We start from the raw sequence: 16,648 nt of genomic DNA on the forward strand, positions 1-16,648 counted from the left end.
TTGTTGTGTGCATGCAGGCTTTCAGCATTTTTCAGTTCAGCACTTAAAAGACAGCTCGTCTTTGTCCTGGCTCAGAAGAAATAGTCCCAGCATGTTTGGAGGGCAAACCCCCCTAGAGTGTGTGGATGAAACATAAATAAGTGTACTATAATTAAACTGAAAATGCTATGAGTATTATGGTTTGGGTGGCATTAAAGAAAAACAAGACAACAGATGATATTTATACTTTTTATTTCTTCATGAAAAAGTCATTTTTATATTTATATATATATATACTTTTTAGGGGTTGTTTCCCCAGTGTTGTGCATTTTCACAGTTTTAAATATTTTTCCAAAACTGACCCATTTTTTTTTTTCAAGTATTGGAGTAAAAGTCAAAGCTGAACAAAAGAACACATTCTGCTTTTCAGTGCTATATTTCCACAAACCAAACCCAATGAGAGACACTCATGTCGTCTTATGTGCTACATTTTTGGAGGTTGTATTAAAAAAAATATGAATTTCTGACACAAGAAGAAGCACAAGATGACTATTATGATTATGGAACACTTTATATATTTATATATATATAACTGTAATGCAGAACCAAAACTTAAAAAGCCAGGAAATGGCTTAGGTGGTCCTATATAATCAATACAAGGATGACGATTCACTCGTGTCTCACAGGGGGGATAAATAACTGCACAGCAAAGGTAGCAGCCCTAAGAACAACTGTGAGGGTGTGTGGGTTTAGGAGAGGAGACGTCCGTTTTCTTGGCACAGTCCTACAAACGTGGCTACATTTACAAATACAAACAGGCCTGGTTCTCAGTGCCAACAATGTCCTCCTGCATAGTTTTGGCTTTATCCAATTTTGGCACCTTTTGTCATCTGTATAAAACAAAACAAACAAAAAAAGCATGTTTTTCTGTGGCTTAGGAAGCATAGTTAAGGTTATTGTCATGTACACAGTGTGTGAGCTTTTCTTACAATGAGCTATACAATGGAGGCTGTTGACAAGCACCGTCTTCAGTGACCTCAATACTTTATTTAAATTTGAAAAACACACTTCCTGTTTATGAGTGAAACAGGTGTGTTTACGTGTGCGTATGGCTTTGTAGCATGTGTTCAGATGGGGTCACGTGCAGCGCGGCAGATAAATGAGTTCACGTTGCCAATGTGACAGCGCTGTGACAATCAGATACCATGCCAGGCCTGTTTCTTTCCCCTTAGGCTGTTTTTGTATGTTTTGTGTGCCCGGTCCCCTGTTTCATGACAAGGACATAACCTTCCCTGCACTGTGTGTATGTGTGTCAGATTCATGACTCAACAACAGCAGTAGTGCTTCAGTGAAACTCCTCGTACTTTTTTAAATCCCTTCAGTGGGATTTAAAGCACACACTGAGAGTATGGGCCACCCTGCGTGTCGAGGTTTAATTACATTACATGTAGTCCAGCTTGAGTACGATCCATAGTGTGAAACAGGTCACTGAAAAGGCATCCACAACAAAGTGGCATGCTACGTTAGGTTAAAGGTCACTGCGTTCATAACAGCAGCCTTCAATACAAACCACAAATTGAAATAACTTGTGGCTGACATCCAAGTTGTTCTTGGAAAATGTCAACGTTATTTTTAAGCTGGCATTAATGTCTAGATGGATTCAATTAGTTGTCGCTTTAATATTCACTCTTGGCCATAACCATTTGGCAGCCTGCTGTACATTTTAGGACAGAGACAGCTCCCCTCTCACACACACTTTGCCTCTGACCTTTGCTATTGTGACCTCGGTTAAAAGCTCAACTGTGACTGCTGCTAGCCATTGCATTGCATAGCACGGCTCTGCACAGTTCAGTCCATCTAGGGCATAGAAGTGTGTCAGTGCAGATATAATTATGACAGCAGTCCCCCATTATTTCTGTTCTCCTTCACCTTTTCCCTAAGATGCCCTGTGACTCTGCCTGGAGCAGAGGATAACTCTGTACAGGGCAGGCCTGTCGGAAATCTAGTTTTACATGTAAAGGTAATTTACCTCATGACATGAATGAATTAGATCTTCGGATCAGCTTCTGATGGGTTATTATTTCACTGCTGGTACATCAGCCCATTAACACCAGCTAGCTTTTTCTCAATTGAATTCAAGTATTTTACTATACACAGACACAAATATTGCTCTTATTTCAGTATGGTACATACTATACCTATATTAAATTAAGATGTCAATGACTCAACATGCATAATGACTGTGCCCTGTCGGACTGATTTTACTCCAGTGTTTAGCTTGAGATAAAGATATGAGAGGGATATAGTCCAAATTCTCAGCAATGCATACATGTATTTTTAACCATACATTTATGGCACTGCTAACAAATATAATCCAATTCAAGCTGAGCTGTCTTCAAATTTTCAAAAGAAACATGGGCAGACCCATGCCTGGAGGATGGATACCATGTATAGTCAACAAGGAGGACATGCTTATATACTGAAACAACAGCAGCACAGTGAGCTTTGTAAAATGCAAGAGCCGATAAGACTTACATACAAATTATTTCATTGGTTGGAGGTGAAACAACAATCACTGCCTGGGCACAAACATCTTACAGATTTATGAAAGCAACATATTTTGGGCTCAAATCCTTATCTATCTGGCTTCTTTCTTGCTTTAGCAAAGCAAGATTTACCCTTGACTGGGCATCATCTCTTCAAATGTTGATATTTAGCTGACCAGAGCTGTTTGTTTATGCATGCATGCGTGTGTGTTTTTGCAATTTGCTGGCGGTGAAATAAAGGAAGACAAGCCCCACATTTCTACAGCGAGAGCTACAACTGGCAACGCAGAGAAGTGGGTCATCTATATGCCAGCCGAGCAGTTGACATCACCCTCGCATGCCTTCTGCTCTGCTTTTCAGCCTCAGCGGTAAGTAAAGAAAACTGATGCTTTTCTTTTTAAAAAATGCTATAATAAACACAACTTGCATGAGATTGTCAACAAAACGCGGACTACACAAAGCAGACAAAACTGCTTATTGATAAAGGTATTGATTGTTTAGACACTCACTGTGGCAATAAGGCAAGACAGGGTGGATGAAACAAGGAAGGAGGTTAAAAAAAAGGGGCCCTGAGATGGAGTGATAGGAAAATGTGGTTGAATGAAACAAGTCAAATGTAGAGTGCTTTTTCAGTTGTTATTGCATGTTTAGTTTATTGTGCTGCATGATGAGGGTTGGCTATACTTTTATCAGTTTTGTCCATCTGAATAGAGTGCCCCCTCTTGTTGCATAATGCACTTGAAACTGAACTTGTTAGCTTCGTTGTGTTCACATACAATGCTGGTTGCACTTTTTCGACAATAAATGTGTCAGGTAAATGCTAGCTAGATGTAAAAGTCTACATTAGAGTCCTTTTCTGTGCTCTTGTTCCTGTCCTAAACCCACACTGCGTGCCAGCACCAACAGTCTGGAAGAAACGGGACGATTGACCAAATACTGCATTGCACTTTTGTTTTAAGGCTAAAAAAGTTCGCAGTGGAAAGCAATGTAAACTTAAGGCAGCATGGATTGAATGTCTTGCATGTTTTTCTTTTTTTTAAAAAAAAGAAAAGTATTCAAATCTAGCATGTCACTCAATGCAATTTGTCCTGTATATAACACAACAACAAACAAATAAAATGCACTCCCTTCCAGACCCCTAAATAAAAACACAACTGGTATTCGTACACAAAACTTTGTGCATATCCATGTATGTAGCACGTGCGCAAACATGGTAATGTAAATGCGTAAATCCACTCGCAAACCTTATATCACGTGGCCTAAGCGGCCAAACAAAATAACAATTCAAACACTTTTTTTTCATTTTTGCAATTTAGCACAGTGAGACCCGACCCAGTTTGAAGGTAGAATGGTTGCACTTTGTTCACTCCAGTTTTAAAAGTATTCAGTAGTTCACCTCAAAGCAACAGCTGTTCATTTTCTCAGCAGTCGTTTCACTTCTTACTTTTCATTAAAACATGAGAGAAGAATATAGAGGCTAAAAAAGAGGGGGGGGGGTAAATAAATATCAAAGAAGGGTTTGTTAAAGCAGCGGGCGCTGGTGAAGAGCAGAAGGAACGAAAAAAAAAAAAGTAAGAGATGATACTGTTAGGTATCCAAGGCCAGTCTGGTCAGAGAAACAGGTCAGTATTTGGGTGGGATGACCACCACGGGGTCACCATTCTTTGGCCGCCACATCAGCACCTGGGCGTCATTGGCGTTTGGTTTGACCATGGCGTTAGCGGGGATGGGCTCATTCTTGCCCAGGATCTGCGGTTGTTCCTGGGCCACGGGCTCTTTTAGAAAAGCCCTTTGACCCAGCGGCTTCTCCGGGTCAACGTGTATGTTAAGACGCATCCTCCAGCGGATCGTCTGCAGGACGAGCGTTTCCGAGGTGACCTGATTGATGGCCACCAGCCAGGTTGTAAAGCTCTGGTCGCGGTGGATGCTGCTAAGCTGAGGCACGTTGCTGTCGCTGACCGGCACTCCCCAGGTCACACTGGGGTAGAAATTGTCATTCATACTAACAGTGAACTTGCTGTCTTTCTTGGTGGGGCCTATGACGGTGCAGGTCTCTGTGGTGTTGCCATACCATGGGTAGTTAACCCCATCTGAGTCACTGATGGCCTGGATCTTTCCGTCGCGCAGGTCGGGGAGCTCCCAACTTGACCTAAAAGTCAAAGAAGTTCTAGATGAGGGTTTGCAGAGAAATAAACTCAGAGCAAACAAACAATCAAGCAGCACAATAAACCTGTGAAAAGTTCTGTGAAAAACCTGCATAAATAATGTGTGGCAGGTTTGCATACCATCATCACCACTAAAACTAGGATAAAGCATCAAATGTATTCAAAACCTTACAGTTGGATTTCCCCACCAGTTTCCATCCTAGTGACCTATTACCTCTGGTGTGTCCACCTATTGATTTTCTGCCTACAGTAGGAAAAAGATTAGAGTTTATTCCCTTAAACTGAGGATTGGCAGAATGGAGGAGATAACAGTGTGATCACCGGCCACATGACTTACTGCCTGCTTGGCCTGGCCTCACATTGTGATTTATGAATTCACCCAGGGGGTGCGATTAGCATGTCAGGCATGATAATAGCCAGCCTGTGTGTGTGTGTGTGTATCTGAATGTGCACAAACGCTTATGTTTGTGCCCATATGTACATTTCTATTCAGAACTATTGCTTAATCCTCTCAACTGATGCCTACAAAACAATTTGCAGCACATCTCCATTCTGTCATAACCTCCAGTACACACAATATCTGGCAGTGAACATCTAATTTTCTGTTCTTGGGCTTTATTTAGGATTACCTGCCTTCATGGAAATGTCCAGCTTGTCTTTTCTTAACAGAGTATACTGCGCACAGGTAAAATATGCATTCGTCTAACCACTGAGGAACTTCGATGGTGATGGAGAAAAGCGTTGCAGAGATAGGGCTCACTTCCTGTTTGTGCCTTTGCTGCCTGCGTTGTCACAACCAAATGGTCTGCAATAGGCAGTGTGAGTCTTTGTGACAGAGCCGCAGGCGTGCTAAAAGCGGTTCACTCTAAGAATGACTCTTGAGCATGTCAGTTTTTGTAAATGTTGCAAGCATCTATATGGGGTGTGGTAGTTTTCAGCAGTGTAAATATCATTTCCCCTTCTCAATAGAACTCCAGCTTAATGTCTTCAGTTTCTATTGAAGGGGCAGCTGAACAGCTATGGATCAGCTATATAAAGCATACTATATATGTATATGAACTAAATGAATGGATACTAATGTTAAAATGAAAATGATAAAATTACTGCCAACTCAGTTTGCTAAAAAATGTGAGATGAGTGATGGATAACATCAGGAAACCTTGACCAGATAGACCTAATCTTACTACCTTTCAGAAACTTTTGCAACAATAAAAACTTTCATATAAAACACCACTTGATAGCGGTGTTGAAGCAGTGACGCTTCGTCTCATCTGACTGATCTAAAATAACACTTGCATGCTGTGTGCAATTTCCTGTTATCTATAACTCCCACTACACATCAAAACTGAAAACTGTGTAGTGTGTTGGCCTGAATCATCGTCAGACCTAAGAGAGAGAGAGAGAGAGAGAGGCACAAATGTCTGCAAATGTCCTGTTTTCATTCGAATGTTGTGGGATAGGAGTTTGGCACAACAATAAAAGGCATCCATTAGAGGATTTCGTTCACAGATGGTAAAGCCTGGATCAACTTTGTAGCAACAGAAGTACGGAAAACATGCTGCCAATGCAATCAATTAATCAATTAGGGGATGATTAAGCCTCACCACCTCTGTGTGTGTGTGTGTGTGTGTGTGTGTGTGTGTGTGACTACAACACTGCCCTACCTAAACTTTTTCAGATGTTTTTGGCTTAAATTTAAGAAACATTCTAGGCATAAAAATGACTTATTTTTAACAAAAAGCCTTAACTGCCCTTTATTAGCTTTACTTATATGCCCTCATCCGTCTCTTCAGGAATATGCTTGCAGTGTCGAAACCTGTGAGACTGTACCACATAAAAAGCCGGGGGTTGAATGAATGTGTACAGAATCCCGAGCACCTCATCCGAAGCCAACAGAGAAATCATCCACATTACCATCCTCAGCTGTTCTGTCCAATTACAGCACGCTTAAGCTTTATTACCATCAAAGAATCTACTCAGTATGGGAGCCTCAGCGCTGACAGCAGACTCCTCTTCTTGCATCTTAAAGAGTGACTTCAAAAAATGTACATGGTAAAAGAAGGCCTTGAAGTTCTGTCTTTATTTGCCTTTGCTGAGAGGAAAGATTTAATGCTTTTTAATGTTGCTAATATTTAAAAATAAGAGTGCATGAGCTTAGGAGATTTGTCTGTGTGAACGAGGTGCAGAGAGGAGTGGCTGCTTTCCACCAATATATATATATATATATATATATATACATATATATATATTGTAAACCATATCTGTTACATTCATGCTGTTTAGCTGCAGCTTGTAAATCCTCATGTGAGGTGTTGATACTATACAGTGCAACCCTGAAGATCTGGACTCAACGTGTCTGGCAGCATTTTTCATATATTATATATATTTTCATATATGTGTCTATTGTTACTTGCAACCTTTAAAGGTACACTTCTCAGTCACTGTCCCTCCATGTGGTACAAAGTGGTATTACAACATGGTGGAAGCTGCTTAGTATGCTAGTGTATATGTGTTGATCATTAACATTTTTTAACTGACAATCTTAAAAATAGAAAGACTGAGAGATTTTGAATAAAAACTGTCATCACTAACTGAAACTTTGATGAAAAACAATAAACACAAATCCACTCATGAGGCTGAAATTCAAACTGAGGGTTTGTTGCCTTTCTTACAGACTCAGTCTCTCTCTCTCTCTCTCTCTCTCAGACACACACATGCACAGGGCCATACAGGGGTGGGGGTGTTGGGGAGGTGACAGTGGCTCTAATCTAATCTTAGTCTCACAGCACTCAAACATCTCATGCTGTGGCAGTCTCTACAGATAAAGCATATTCTGGATCAGCTTCCCCACTGCATCATATAAGATGAACACTACAGCTGAGGAAAAAAAAATATTAAAAAGAAAAGAGAGCGAGAGAGAGAGAGAGAGAGAGAGATGCTATCAGTCCCTCAGTCTGAGCACATTTTACAGCTGAATTTGTTCATGTTTGTTTTGCTAATAACCACTGGTGCAAAATAACTGTATTGACAAGTGGAGGCATCTGAAAGGTCAGAGCAATTATTTTCCATCACAATGTCCCACTATATCCACCGGTACTCTGCAGTCTGCGTGCAGCCATGAACCCCACACTGGAGAGTCAATATAAGACAAGTGTGCTTGTTTTTACTTCTCTACAAATCACAAAACAGATGTTAAAGTGTTGATTGCATGAAAAAGACTGGTACTGCTGTCAAGATGGGAAACCCAGATGCAACCAAGTTTCACTACTGTGAAATGTTTCCTCTGAAGAGAAATGTTAGCAGGATTTGTAATGCAAAAACAGGAACTCTGACACTCAGAAGTTCTCAGTCTGTTTTTACACATTTGCAAGTTCATTGAGTCATGTTTCATTTCTGTTTGTCCATTCTGGTTTAATTTATTATTTGTTTGTTTATTTGTTGTTCTGAAACTGCTTGTTGACTGTGCCAATTTGGACACTTCATTTTTTTAAACACTTGTTGGGGCTTTAAAAGTTTATATATATTTCGAAATAAAGCATGTTAAATGGAATTTAAAGACAATTTTCACCTTTGTCACTCAAAGATTAAGATTACAAAACCTTCAAAGCTTCAACACATTCTGATTAAGGAGGAAAATGAGTCCATGGTACTTACATCCCTTTATCTCCATAAGTATTGTAGAACTCCATGTGGTTACACGCTTGAATCCAGCCGATGGTCCATGTCTCTTTAGCTGCTAAGGGCGGTACCAGGACTCGTGCATTCGCCCTGAAGTGCGGCGTCCGGTAGCGCAGGACCACGCTGGACGCCTCATCGATGCTGGTGGGATTGGAGTCGATGGAAGTGTTCAGCTCCAGGACGATGATACTGTCTCGGAAACTCTTGGGCTTACACCTGATACTCTGAATGCAGCCCATTGCATTAAATAGCAACACAATCCACAACAACGTCCAGAGGTCTGGAGGAGAAAAAAGACGCATGGAAACAGCAAGACAATCACCACAGATGGATCCACATCATGATTTCCTCAAAAAGGAAAAAAAGTTTACCAAAACAAAAAACTAGAAAGTCTCATAAAAAAGCCATGCATCAAAAACAGAGAAGAAGAAGTAGAAGAAGAAGAGGACAGGCCTAGAGACTCTTCACATGTGTAGAGAGCGCATGCTTTCCGGTGCGTAAAATTCAAACCAGCTCAGGTACTTTTTATCCGTGCACTGGTGTGTTCATGCTGTCAAGATGTCACTGGCATCTAAATGTGCACAAACATTTGACCATTTGGCAGCATGCTTCCACTGGGAAAAGGTGTGCGTAAAAGGGTTCAGGTTCATTATGAGTTAAATAATTAACAATAAACTACTAATGTTACATCTTGGCGTCGAGTTCTCTTTTGTGTGATTCTTTGTGTCATCAAAAGCTAATCCCTGGACTAATAGCTAAAGCTCTATGGCCAGCTGGTGACCGGAATCATAATCAAAAATGTTGTATCGGAGTACAGTGGACGCAGACAGTTATTATTGGCGACGCTCGCATTATGTGGAGCAGCCTAAATGTCCATTTTAATCCGCAATATAGCCTAATTCCTCATATTAAAAAGTGTCATTTCACGATTTAAAGAGCGTTACACCGAACGCTTTTAAACATTTACGGATTAAGGGTTCGTGTGGTGCATTTACATGAATTGTGTGCCTATTTTTAGCCGTTGAAAAAGCAACATGCACAAAAAAAGACGTCTACCTATAAAACAATTGACTGGAAAGTCTCCACAGCAGAGAGATCCTCAGCTCACGCACAGTTCTTCGGTCAGAGAGGTATAATTCCGTTATCTCCACCACATCCGCTCCCGTTATTTCTCCTCTTGTGTTGTAGCTGCAAATTATTTCACCGTCCCAGTGAGAGAGGTAGCGGTATTTCCACCAGCACTGAGAAACCTGGTCGACTTTTGAGAGACGGAGCACCGCAACATCCAGAGGACACCACCGGGTCAACTTTTGTGCCCGTATCCATTCCTTAAAAAAAAAAAATTAAATAATAATAAATACGCTAAATAAAAACATAACAGTCAGTGACGCGAAGGATTCCAGCTGTCACATAGTTCGAACGAGGCGACCGTTACAGTCCTCTTTCGGATGGGATGCAGTTCAGCCGAAATTCCTGCACAAGCTGTCATTTCTCCCTGCTCGTCCCATCTCAGCCACGGCAGGTTCACCCCCGCTACGCATTGGTCTATTTGAGCTGCCTGGGAAGCAGCTTTATAAGTCTCTGCTTGGCGACACTTCCGGTTTGAGGTGAAAGCATGCTGGGAAATGTAGTAGCCTACGCAGCGATTTCTGTGGCGTGCGGTAAATTAACAATAATATTGGCAGCAAAATAACCCTACCGAATATGATTATACTGATTATAGTGACGTTATTTTTGGAGGATAGTGCAGCAGCAACAAAAGTGCAACAACGAAATAATGTAGTAAACGTATTTTTTTTACATTTTCTTTCTTATATTAGGTTTTTATTTATTATATTTTGATTTTGATTTTATGTTTAGGCGACTTTGAAAGTCCTCCCCTGTCCCTCCTCCGTCCTGTCGCTGTCTGTTTAAGCACCTTGGAGAACTCCGCTCCACGCAGAGCGCACCGCAGAGGCTGAATCCTGATTGTGCGTAAACTACGTCCAATACGTACGGCAGGAGCAGGTGCTGCACTAGCCGTGCTGCTTTGTCTGTATCTGTTGTTGATGTTTTTTAGCTGACTTTTCGCACTTCTTTCCCTCTTTCTCTCTCTCTCTCTGCCTTTATCACTGTATTATCCACGATCACTACCCTCTGGACGTGAGAGGTGTTGATGGGGGCAGCAGTAAGGAGGATTTGTGAGGTTCATCTTCATCCTTCTTGGCTCGGTAAGATAACAACACCGCGTCTTGCGTATTTCTTGTACATATTTACACCGGGCTTATTTCAGCACACGCAGTAAAGCACCTGTTAGATGTGTAGTTGTGCAATTGATGTGGTAACAAAATGCTCGTGTTGTTATTTTATCTCCATGCTGTAGATCAGGTTTCACTGGATTGGCCGAAGCACATGCCATTCAATACACTGTCCCTGCCTGCATGGTATAAACAGCATGGCCATCGCACATTCCAGACGGTCTAAATTTAACTATTAAGGCCACAGGAGGGGAGGACCGGTGTAGGGGGTGGTCAGCCCTGGGACATTTCACTGTCGTGGTGAACTCGCACCACTTGAATTATCTTCGGGACAATCTGTTTGAGGAGGCCTTAAAACATGCCCTCGGGTTACAATGTGAGATCCAGGGTGCGGGAGAGGAACAGCGTCCTGAGCAGGCCTGAGTTCATGTCTCTCAACCACCAGCCCTCCCGTGGCGGCGGCGGCGGCGGCAGAGGCGGTGGTGGTAGCGGCACCTCTGAGAGCCGAGGCAGCTCAAGACGGCTGGGTCAAATCAAGCACCAAACAAGCCAGCAGAGTGAGGAACCTACCGAGAGTGGCAGCAAGGACAGGAGGGAGTCCAACAAAATGCCAGAGGAAGACTGCATGCAGCTGAACCCTTCCTTCAAAGGAATAGCAATGAACTCCCTCTTAGCCATTGACATCTGCCTGTCTAAGCGCATGGGGGTGTGTGCCTACACGTCGTCCTCCTGGGGAGGATGCCGCTCCATGGTCGCGCTGCTGGCACTCACAGGACACGGTATCACGTGGATCATTGGCACTATCATATGTCTCACAAGGAGTAACACTCTGGCTGGGCAAGAGGTCCTAGTCAACCTGCTGCTTGGTAAATACACTCAACAACCTCTGCAAAACACACCCACGTTACCCAAAACTCGCCCTTCAGGAGTCATAGGTATACTGTAACACTTTAGGATGAGGCCTATTAAGAGTAACATGTATGACTTCCATGTCTATAGACCTCCACGATTGTCCATTTATCAAGAAGAAATGCTGAAAACTCATTCTTTGCAACAGTAAATATGGCAGTTTGTTTCTTATTCATCGGTAGTACTTGATTAATATAATAATAATAATATTCATATGGTTTTTGTTTTTATCAGACCCTTTTACAAAGTTGTTAAAGGTAGGGTAGGAGATTTCCTTCTCTAAATTAGTGTAACTTCTCTTTACAATCCGATAGCAACCAATTAGTTCGGCGGCAGTTTCGCATTAAAACGAAGAATATTAATCATCTGTGGAAGCTATAAAATGCTAAAAACATCAGCCAATCCTCCGGGTGGACCCTGCGCAGCCTATTGGCTGGTTGTCACTCTCTTCCTGCCCTGAGGTACGTGCAAGATGGCCGAAGACATAGACCGCAGCTCGTCTTCAGGTAATGCATGTGTTTGGGAGGCGTGGCTTCAGGGTGAGCTCTGAGAGAAAGGGGCGTGTGTTTACTTTTGAAATCTGGCTGACTCTCACTGTTTTCAAAATCTCCTACCCTACCTTTAAAGCAAGGCAAACTTATCTAATCTGCAACAAGCTTCACCTCCATTTTTCCAAGTCCCATTTGCATATAAATAACAATGACAACACTAACACTGGCTGCATTATTATGTCATTCAGTATTTTATGTACAATTTCTCAATAGTAAGGGTGTAAAGAGGCAGTCCAGCACGTGCAATAACACATTCCAGAGCGACTTGTGTTTGTTGTGTGCAGGAAAGTGCACATGTACACACACACACACATGCACAATCTTCTTGTAGTAACATTGAGCTCTGATTGGAAGCCAGTAAATCTCAGGATTTGGGACACTGGTGTATTGTGTTTGGGAAATTGTTTGGCCCTAAATGCTTGTTCATTATGTGTTTGGTCCAGGATAATTACTGGACTATTGAGGTCTGTCAGGAGAAAATCCATATGAGCGCATATTCAACAGCGACTGGGGAATTAATATTTAATGGCGTCTGAAAGTATGTTTTCATCTATCAAAAGGGTAATCAGACAGAATTGGTCTGTCATGGTTTGGCTGGACCCAGCCCACTGCTGAAGTGTGCACAATTGTTTCTCATGTTGAAGAAGACACTCTCTAGACACTATGGTTGTCTAAAAGAACATGGCAGACCTTGGCTGTGCAGAAGATGTTCCCAATTTAATCAGCCAGCTTTCTTCAACCAATATGCATCTCCATTCAGAGATATATAAGCTTCTTTAAGATGATGGGGTATTTTTTACATATAAGGAGAACACTGAATAGCCTTGCAGAAAATAAAAGATCCAGTAAGTGTAACAAGTATCTCTTTAGTGTGCACATATGATCATGTAGCATCCCTAGCAGCAGCTGAAAGGCCGTCTCTGTGCAGCAGTGACAGTTAACAGCTCAGCTCTCACAGCTGTATGTAATCAATTAAATGTAATTACACAGCTTGTTTAGCATTTAGCATTTTGTTTCAAGGGACTTACCTGTGCATAACTCTTATGACTGCAGGTATTCAGCAGTAAATACAATGTTGCATCAACTAGTTCTTTTTTTAAGTAAATTTTTACTTTTTTAAAGTAAATAAGTAAATTAAGTAAACAAATTTTTTTATGAACGTTGAATAATCTCTGATACAGGCCTTGGAGAATGGTCAAGCATTTTCTGTGCTAAAATTGTGAACCACTGATATAGTACTTAAGGTATAATGTACTTTCTTTGTTACATTGTTTTCACAGACAGACTCATGAAACCCAAACAGCCATTGTGTTAGTATTCCCTGGCACTGTGAGCACTAATGAGCATCGCTTGTTTTCCTCACAATATGAGGGGCAGACAGAGCAATTACTGTATCTGCTTGCACCTGTTGCACTTCTTGGAAGTGGAGGCTCCATTCTCCATATATAGCAGCTTCCCTTTGAATCTAAGTTCAGGAGGGAAGGTGAGTGTTATAGCTGGATGTCACTGATATGTGACTTCAGACAACCTGACTGTGTAGACATGTCTGCCTTGATATTTTTTACAACGTGCAGAATTGGAATCCTTTATCTGCTATCATTTCCCACAACATTCCTGATGCGTCGCTGCCAGACAAATCCACCGAGTTGTCTCTGTTGCTTCAGTCAGCTGAAGGGTGTCACAAACACTTGTGCTCACAGCAGATAATATGATGCGTCATTTCTTGGCTCACCTTCTGCCACAGTACTTTTGAGATGTGGACAGCCAGAGGGCAGAGGTGCCCTGCAGCAAAATAGATCCTAACTGTCCTCACTCACATTTCACCTTTCACGTATCTTTTTTTTAATCACCTCTCCCTTTGTTGTTTTGTTGCTTCTTTTAGAGTTGCTGTATTTTCCTCAGTGAACATGAACATGACACCAGCAAGGGTAAAATAATGGCCCCTGTGAGGACAGTGAGTGGGTTGGAATGAGAAGTAGGACAGCAATAACCAATATGTCAGAAAGTTGACAGTTACTCTGCACTGGCTTGGTTGAATGTGGTGAAGATGAAGCAGTTAAAAATGGTCATAATATTTTTGGTAGTGCTGTGGAGTTATAAAAGGAAACTACAAATGTCTGTTTGCTTTATTGGTTATTCTTGCTCATCAAACACTGTATCTACTGTCTTGTGTTATGTTGATAGCCCTCCTCCTTGATGTGTTGACGGTGTCTGGAGTGCAGAGACTGGTGAAGCGGAGGGGTCCTTGGGAGATGACACCGGGCTTCCTGGACTGCATCGCCATGGACGTGTACTCCTTCCCCGCTGCTCACGCCAGCCGCGCCGCCATGGTCTCCAAGTTCCTTTTGTCCCACCTGGTCCTGGCTGTGCCGCTCCGCATCCTGTTGGTGCTGTGGGCCTTTCTTGTGGGCATGTCCCGGGTGGTCCTGGGCAGACACCACCTAACAGATATGGTGTGCGGCTTTGCACTGGGCTTGCTACACTTTAGCTTGATGGAGACGGTGTGGCTCTCATCAAGCACCTGTCAGACTCTTATTTCCATAAGCACGCTCAGCTGGAGCCCCTTTTCCTGAGCTTTTGAAATGAGGCTACAACACAAGGCTTAAATCTAACCTTGCAATATCAAGGACTTAGGTGGGTCTTGTGATGTTATTTTTGCAAGGGTCAAAAGTTTGTATTGCAGGACGTGAACTAAGAAGCACTAATATTGCAGATGCAGATGCTGACTTGCATGCAATACCCAAGACAGGCAGGTCACAACCTTCCTAATGCTAAATTCTTATGTTGCACATCTGTACTGCTAGAATCCATTAAAAACAGCTAAGAGAGAAAACAAGACAATTTGGTGAAATTGTACATAAAGTACTTTTTTTTGGTTTAACCATAATATAACTTCTTTTTATTAAGACCTCCATACCTCATGCATTCTTTTTCATTCTTTCCCTCCTTTTTTATTTTGGGTACTGAAATTGTGTTGAACACTGAGTAGAATTTGGTGTTAGGCTGTAGTGCTGGAAGTTACATTAAGATGTATGAAGTTATTGCTGTTTGGAGTGTCATTATATCTCTGTATTTCTAATAAAAATGTGTTCTTTTTAACTATATAGGCTTAATTTTGGTAGGCAACAAATGCCACATGTTCACAGAATCTAATATTTTAGATTACAGGGCTAATTTTGTTCAGTGTGCCATTTATGATTTAATGACTTTGTTTTTTTTAATGGCAGATGTTCATGTTTCATTAGAATCTCTTTGAGCTGCACATTAGCCTTACAGATGTTTTATGGTTTGTCAGTGACGCTGATTCTCTCTCAACTACAATGTGTGTGGGTGCATACACAGCAAACACTGTTTTTTAATTGTGTTTTTTATCGACCTTTTATGGAAGGGGACCTGTTTTTTTGTGGTAAAAAATATTATATAATTCTGTGCACTGCAGATTAAATGCAGTTTGATGTACACTGGTTTGATTTGTTCTGTACAGGGATATATATATATGCTGTTTTTACTTGTTGCTCCATCTCATTAATAAAAGAGGTGGACTGTCAGGAAGCCTGTGTGTTTAAATCTTTTTATGAGACGTGTGATGTGTGTATGCTCATCTCTGGGCCTGCTACTTTTAAAATCATGTCAATACTTTCTTACATTTCACCAGTGAATTTAATGAGTGTTTGGCAATTTGTTCGGATTGCTTCAGACATCACATGGACTTTAAGAATCACATGGTCTATAAAAAAAATAAAGAAGTGTGAACTGTTGACACCCTGAGTCAAACAACACCTCATACTCATACTATCATTATACTCTGTCTGGCAGTCAGTGATTTAAACAAAGAAATACAAAACAAAACTCAAAGCAGGAGTTTCACTTAACATGTAGTTTGTGTGGTTTGGTATCTGCAGGTGCTTGTCTTATGGTTTCCTGTATTTATTTTCCCTTTATTGGTCCAAGGTGCTTGCTTTGACAGAGTTATGATGCAGGCTGCTGCGCATAACTTCTCATCTCTTAAGACTACTTTCCTGTCACACTACTCTCTTAACCACAGACAATCTGACAGGAAATAACACCAATTCAATGCTATGTGCGCTGAAACAGTTCATTCAGCAGGAACAGAAACTGCTCTGGCAGTTACTTGGGTTTGTATGAAACAACTGATTAACATTTGGACCAATGTGTTTGCTTTTTTAAAAAAATCTAGTAGTGCATCCATTAGTAACACAGTTCCCCTGCCAGCTGCAGGTCATAGTACATTTTTCATGTTTCATGAGTGAAATAAAAAGTTTCATCTTTACAGCTATATTAAAATATGTCACAATAGAATATTATAATATATTACAACCAGTTCTGTTGTCTATGAGCTCAAGTTACATAGTTATAAAATACGAGTAGCATTGGTCACCCCAAATTCTCAGGTTCCAGTCATGTCTGAGTATGCTGTAGGTATGAGTTTGGACCATGTTTTAGTTTTTTTTTTAATCAGTTTTCAGCTGTGATAAAACAACAGAAAATGGTTTGACAATTGCTCCCTCTAGAGGAGTCTTTGAGACCATGCACACTCCACTGATGTGAACCAGATGTAAAGA

At 41.3% G+C, this 16,648-nt stretch overlaps 2 protein-coding genes across 4 annotated transcripts; one reads left to right on the forward strand and one right to left on the reverse strand.

Moving 5' to 3' along the window:
* Positions 1-931: 931 nt before the first annotated feature.
* On the reverse strand, positions 932-9,899 carry fam78ab (family with sequence similarity 78 member Ab). Of its 2 annotated transcripts, XM_028417438.1 has the most exons (3): positions 9,425-9,899; positions 8,345-8,648; positions 932-4,674 (listed from the first exon to the last, which is right to left on the reverse strand). In XM_028417438.1, the coding sequence occupies exons 2-3, from the start codon at positions 8,605-8,607 to the stop codon at positions 4,149-4,151; spliced, it is 789 nt and encodes a 262-aa protein (XP_028273239.1). In that variant the 5' UTR covers positions 8,608-8,648; positions 9,425-9,899; the 3' UTR covers positions 932-4,148. The 2 variants fall into 2 exon arrangements, with proteins under 2 accessions (XP_028273239.1, XP_028273238.1); XM_028417437.1 differs by having other exon boundaries at positions 8,345-9,899.
* A 438-nt stretch (positions 9,900-10,337) lies between these two features.
* On the forward strand, positions 10,338-15,669 carry LOC114443427 (inactive phospholipid phosphatase 7). 2 transcript variants are annotated; one of them, XM_028417435.1, is made up of 4 exons: positions 10,338-10,375; positions 10,518-10,578; positions 10,731-11,471; positions 14,250-15,669. In XM_028417435.1, exons 3-4 carry the CDS (start codon positions 10,964-10,966, stop codon positions 14,636-14,638), a joined length of 897 nt encoding a protein of 298 aa, XP_028273236.1. In that variant the 5' UTR covers positions 10,338-10,375; positions 10,518-10,578; positions 10,731-10,963; the 3' UTR covers positions 14,639-15,669. The 2 variants fall into 2 exon arrangements, with proteins under 2 accessions (XP_028273236.1, XP_028273237.1); XM_028417436.1 differs by having other exon boundaries at positions 10,353-10,578; positions 10,736-11,471.
* The last annotated feature ends 979 nt before the right edge of the window (positions 15,670-16,648 follow it).

The sequence above is a fragment of the Parambassis ranga genome, chromosome 12, assembly GCF_900634625.1.
Source record: "Parambassis ranga chromosome 12, fParRan2.1, whole genome shotgun sequence".
Taxonomy (NCBI): domain Eukaryota; kingdom Metazoa; phylum Chordata; class Actinopteri; family Ambassidae; genus Parambassis; species Parambassis ranga.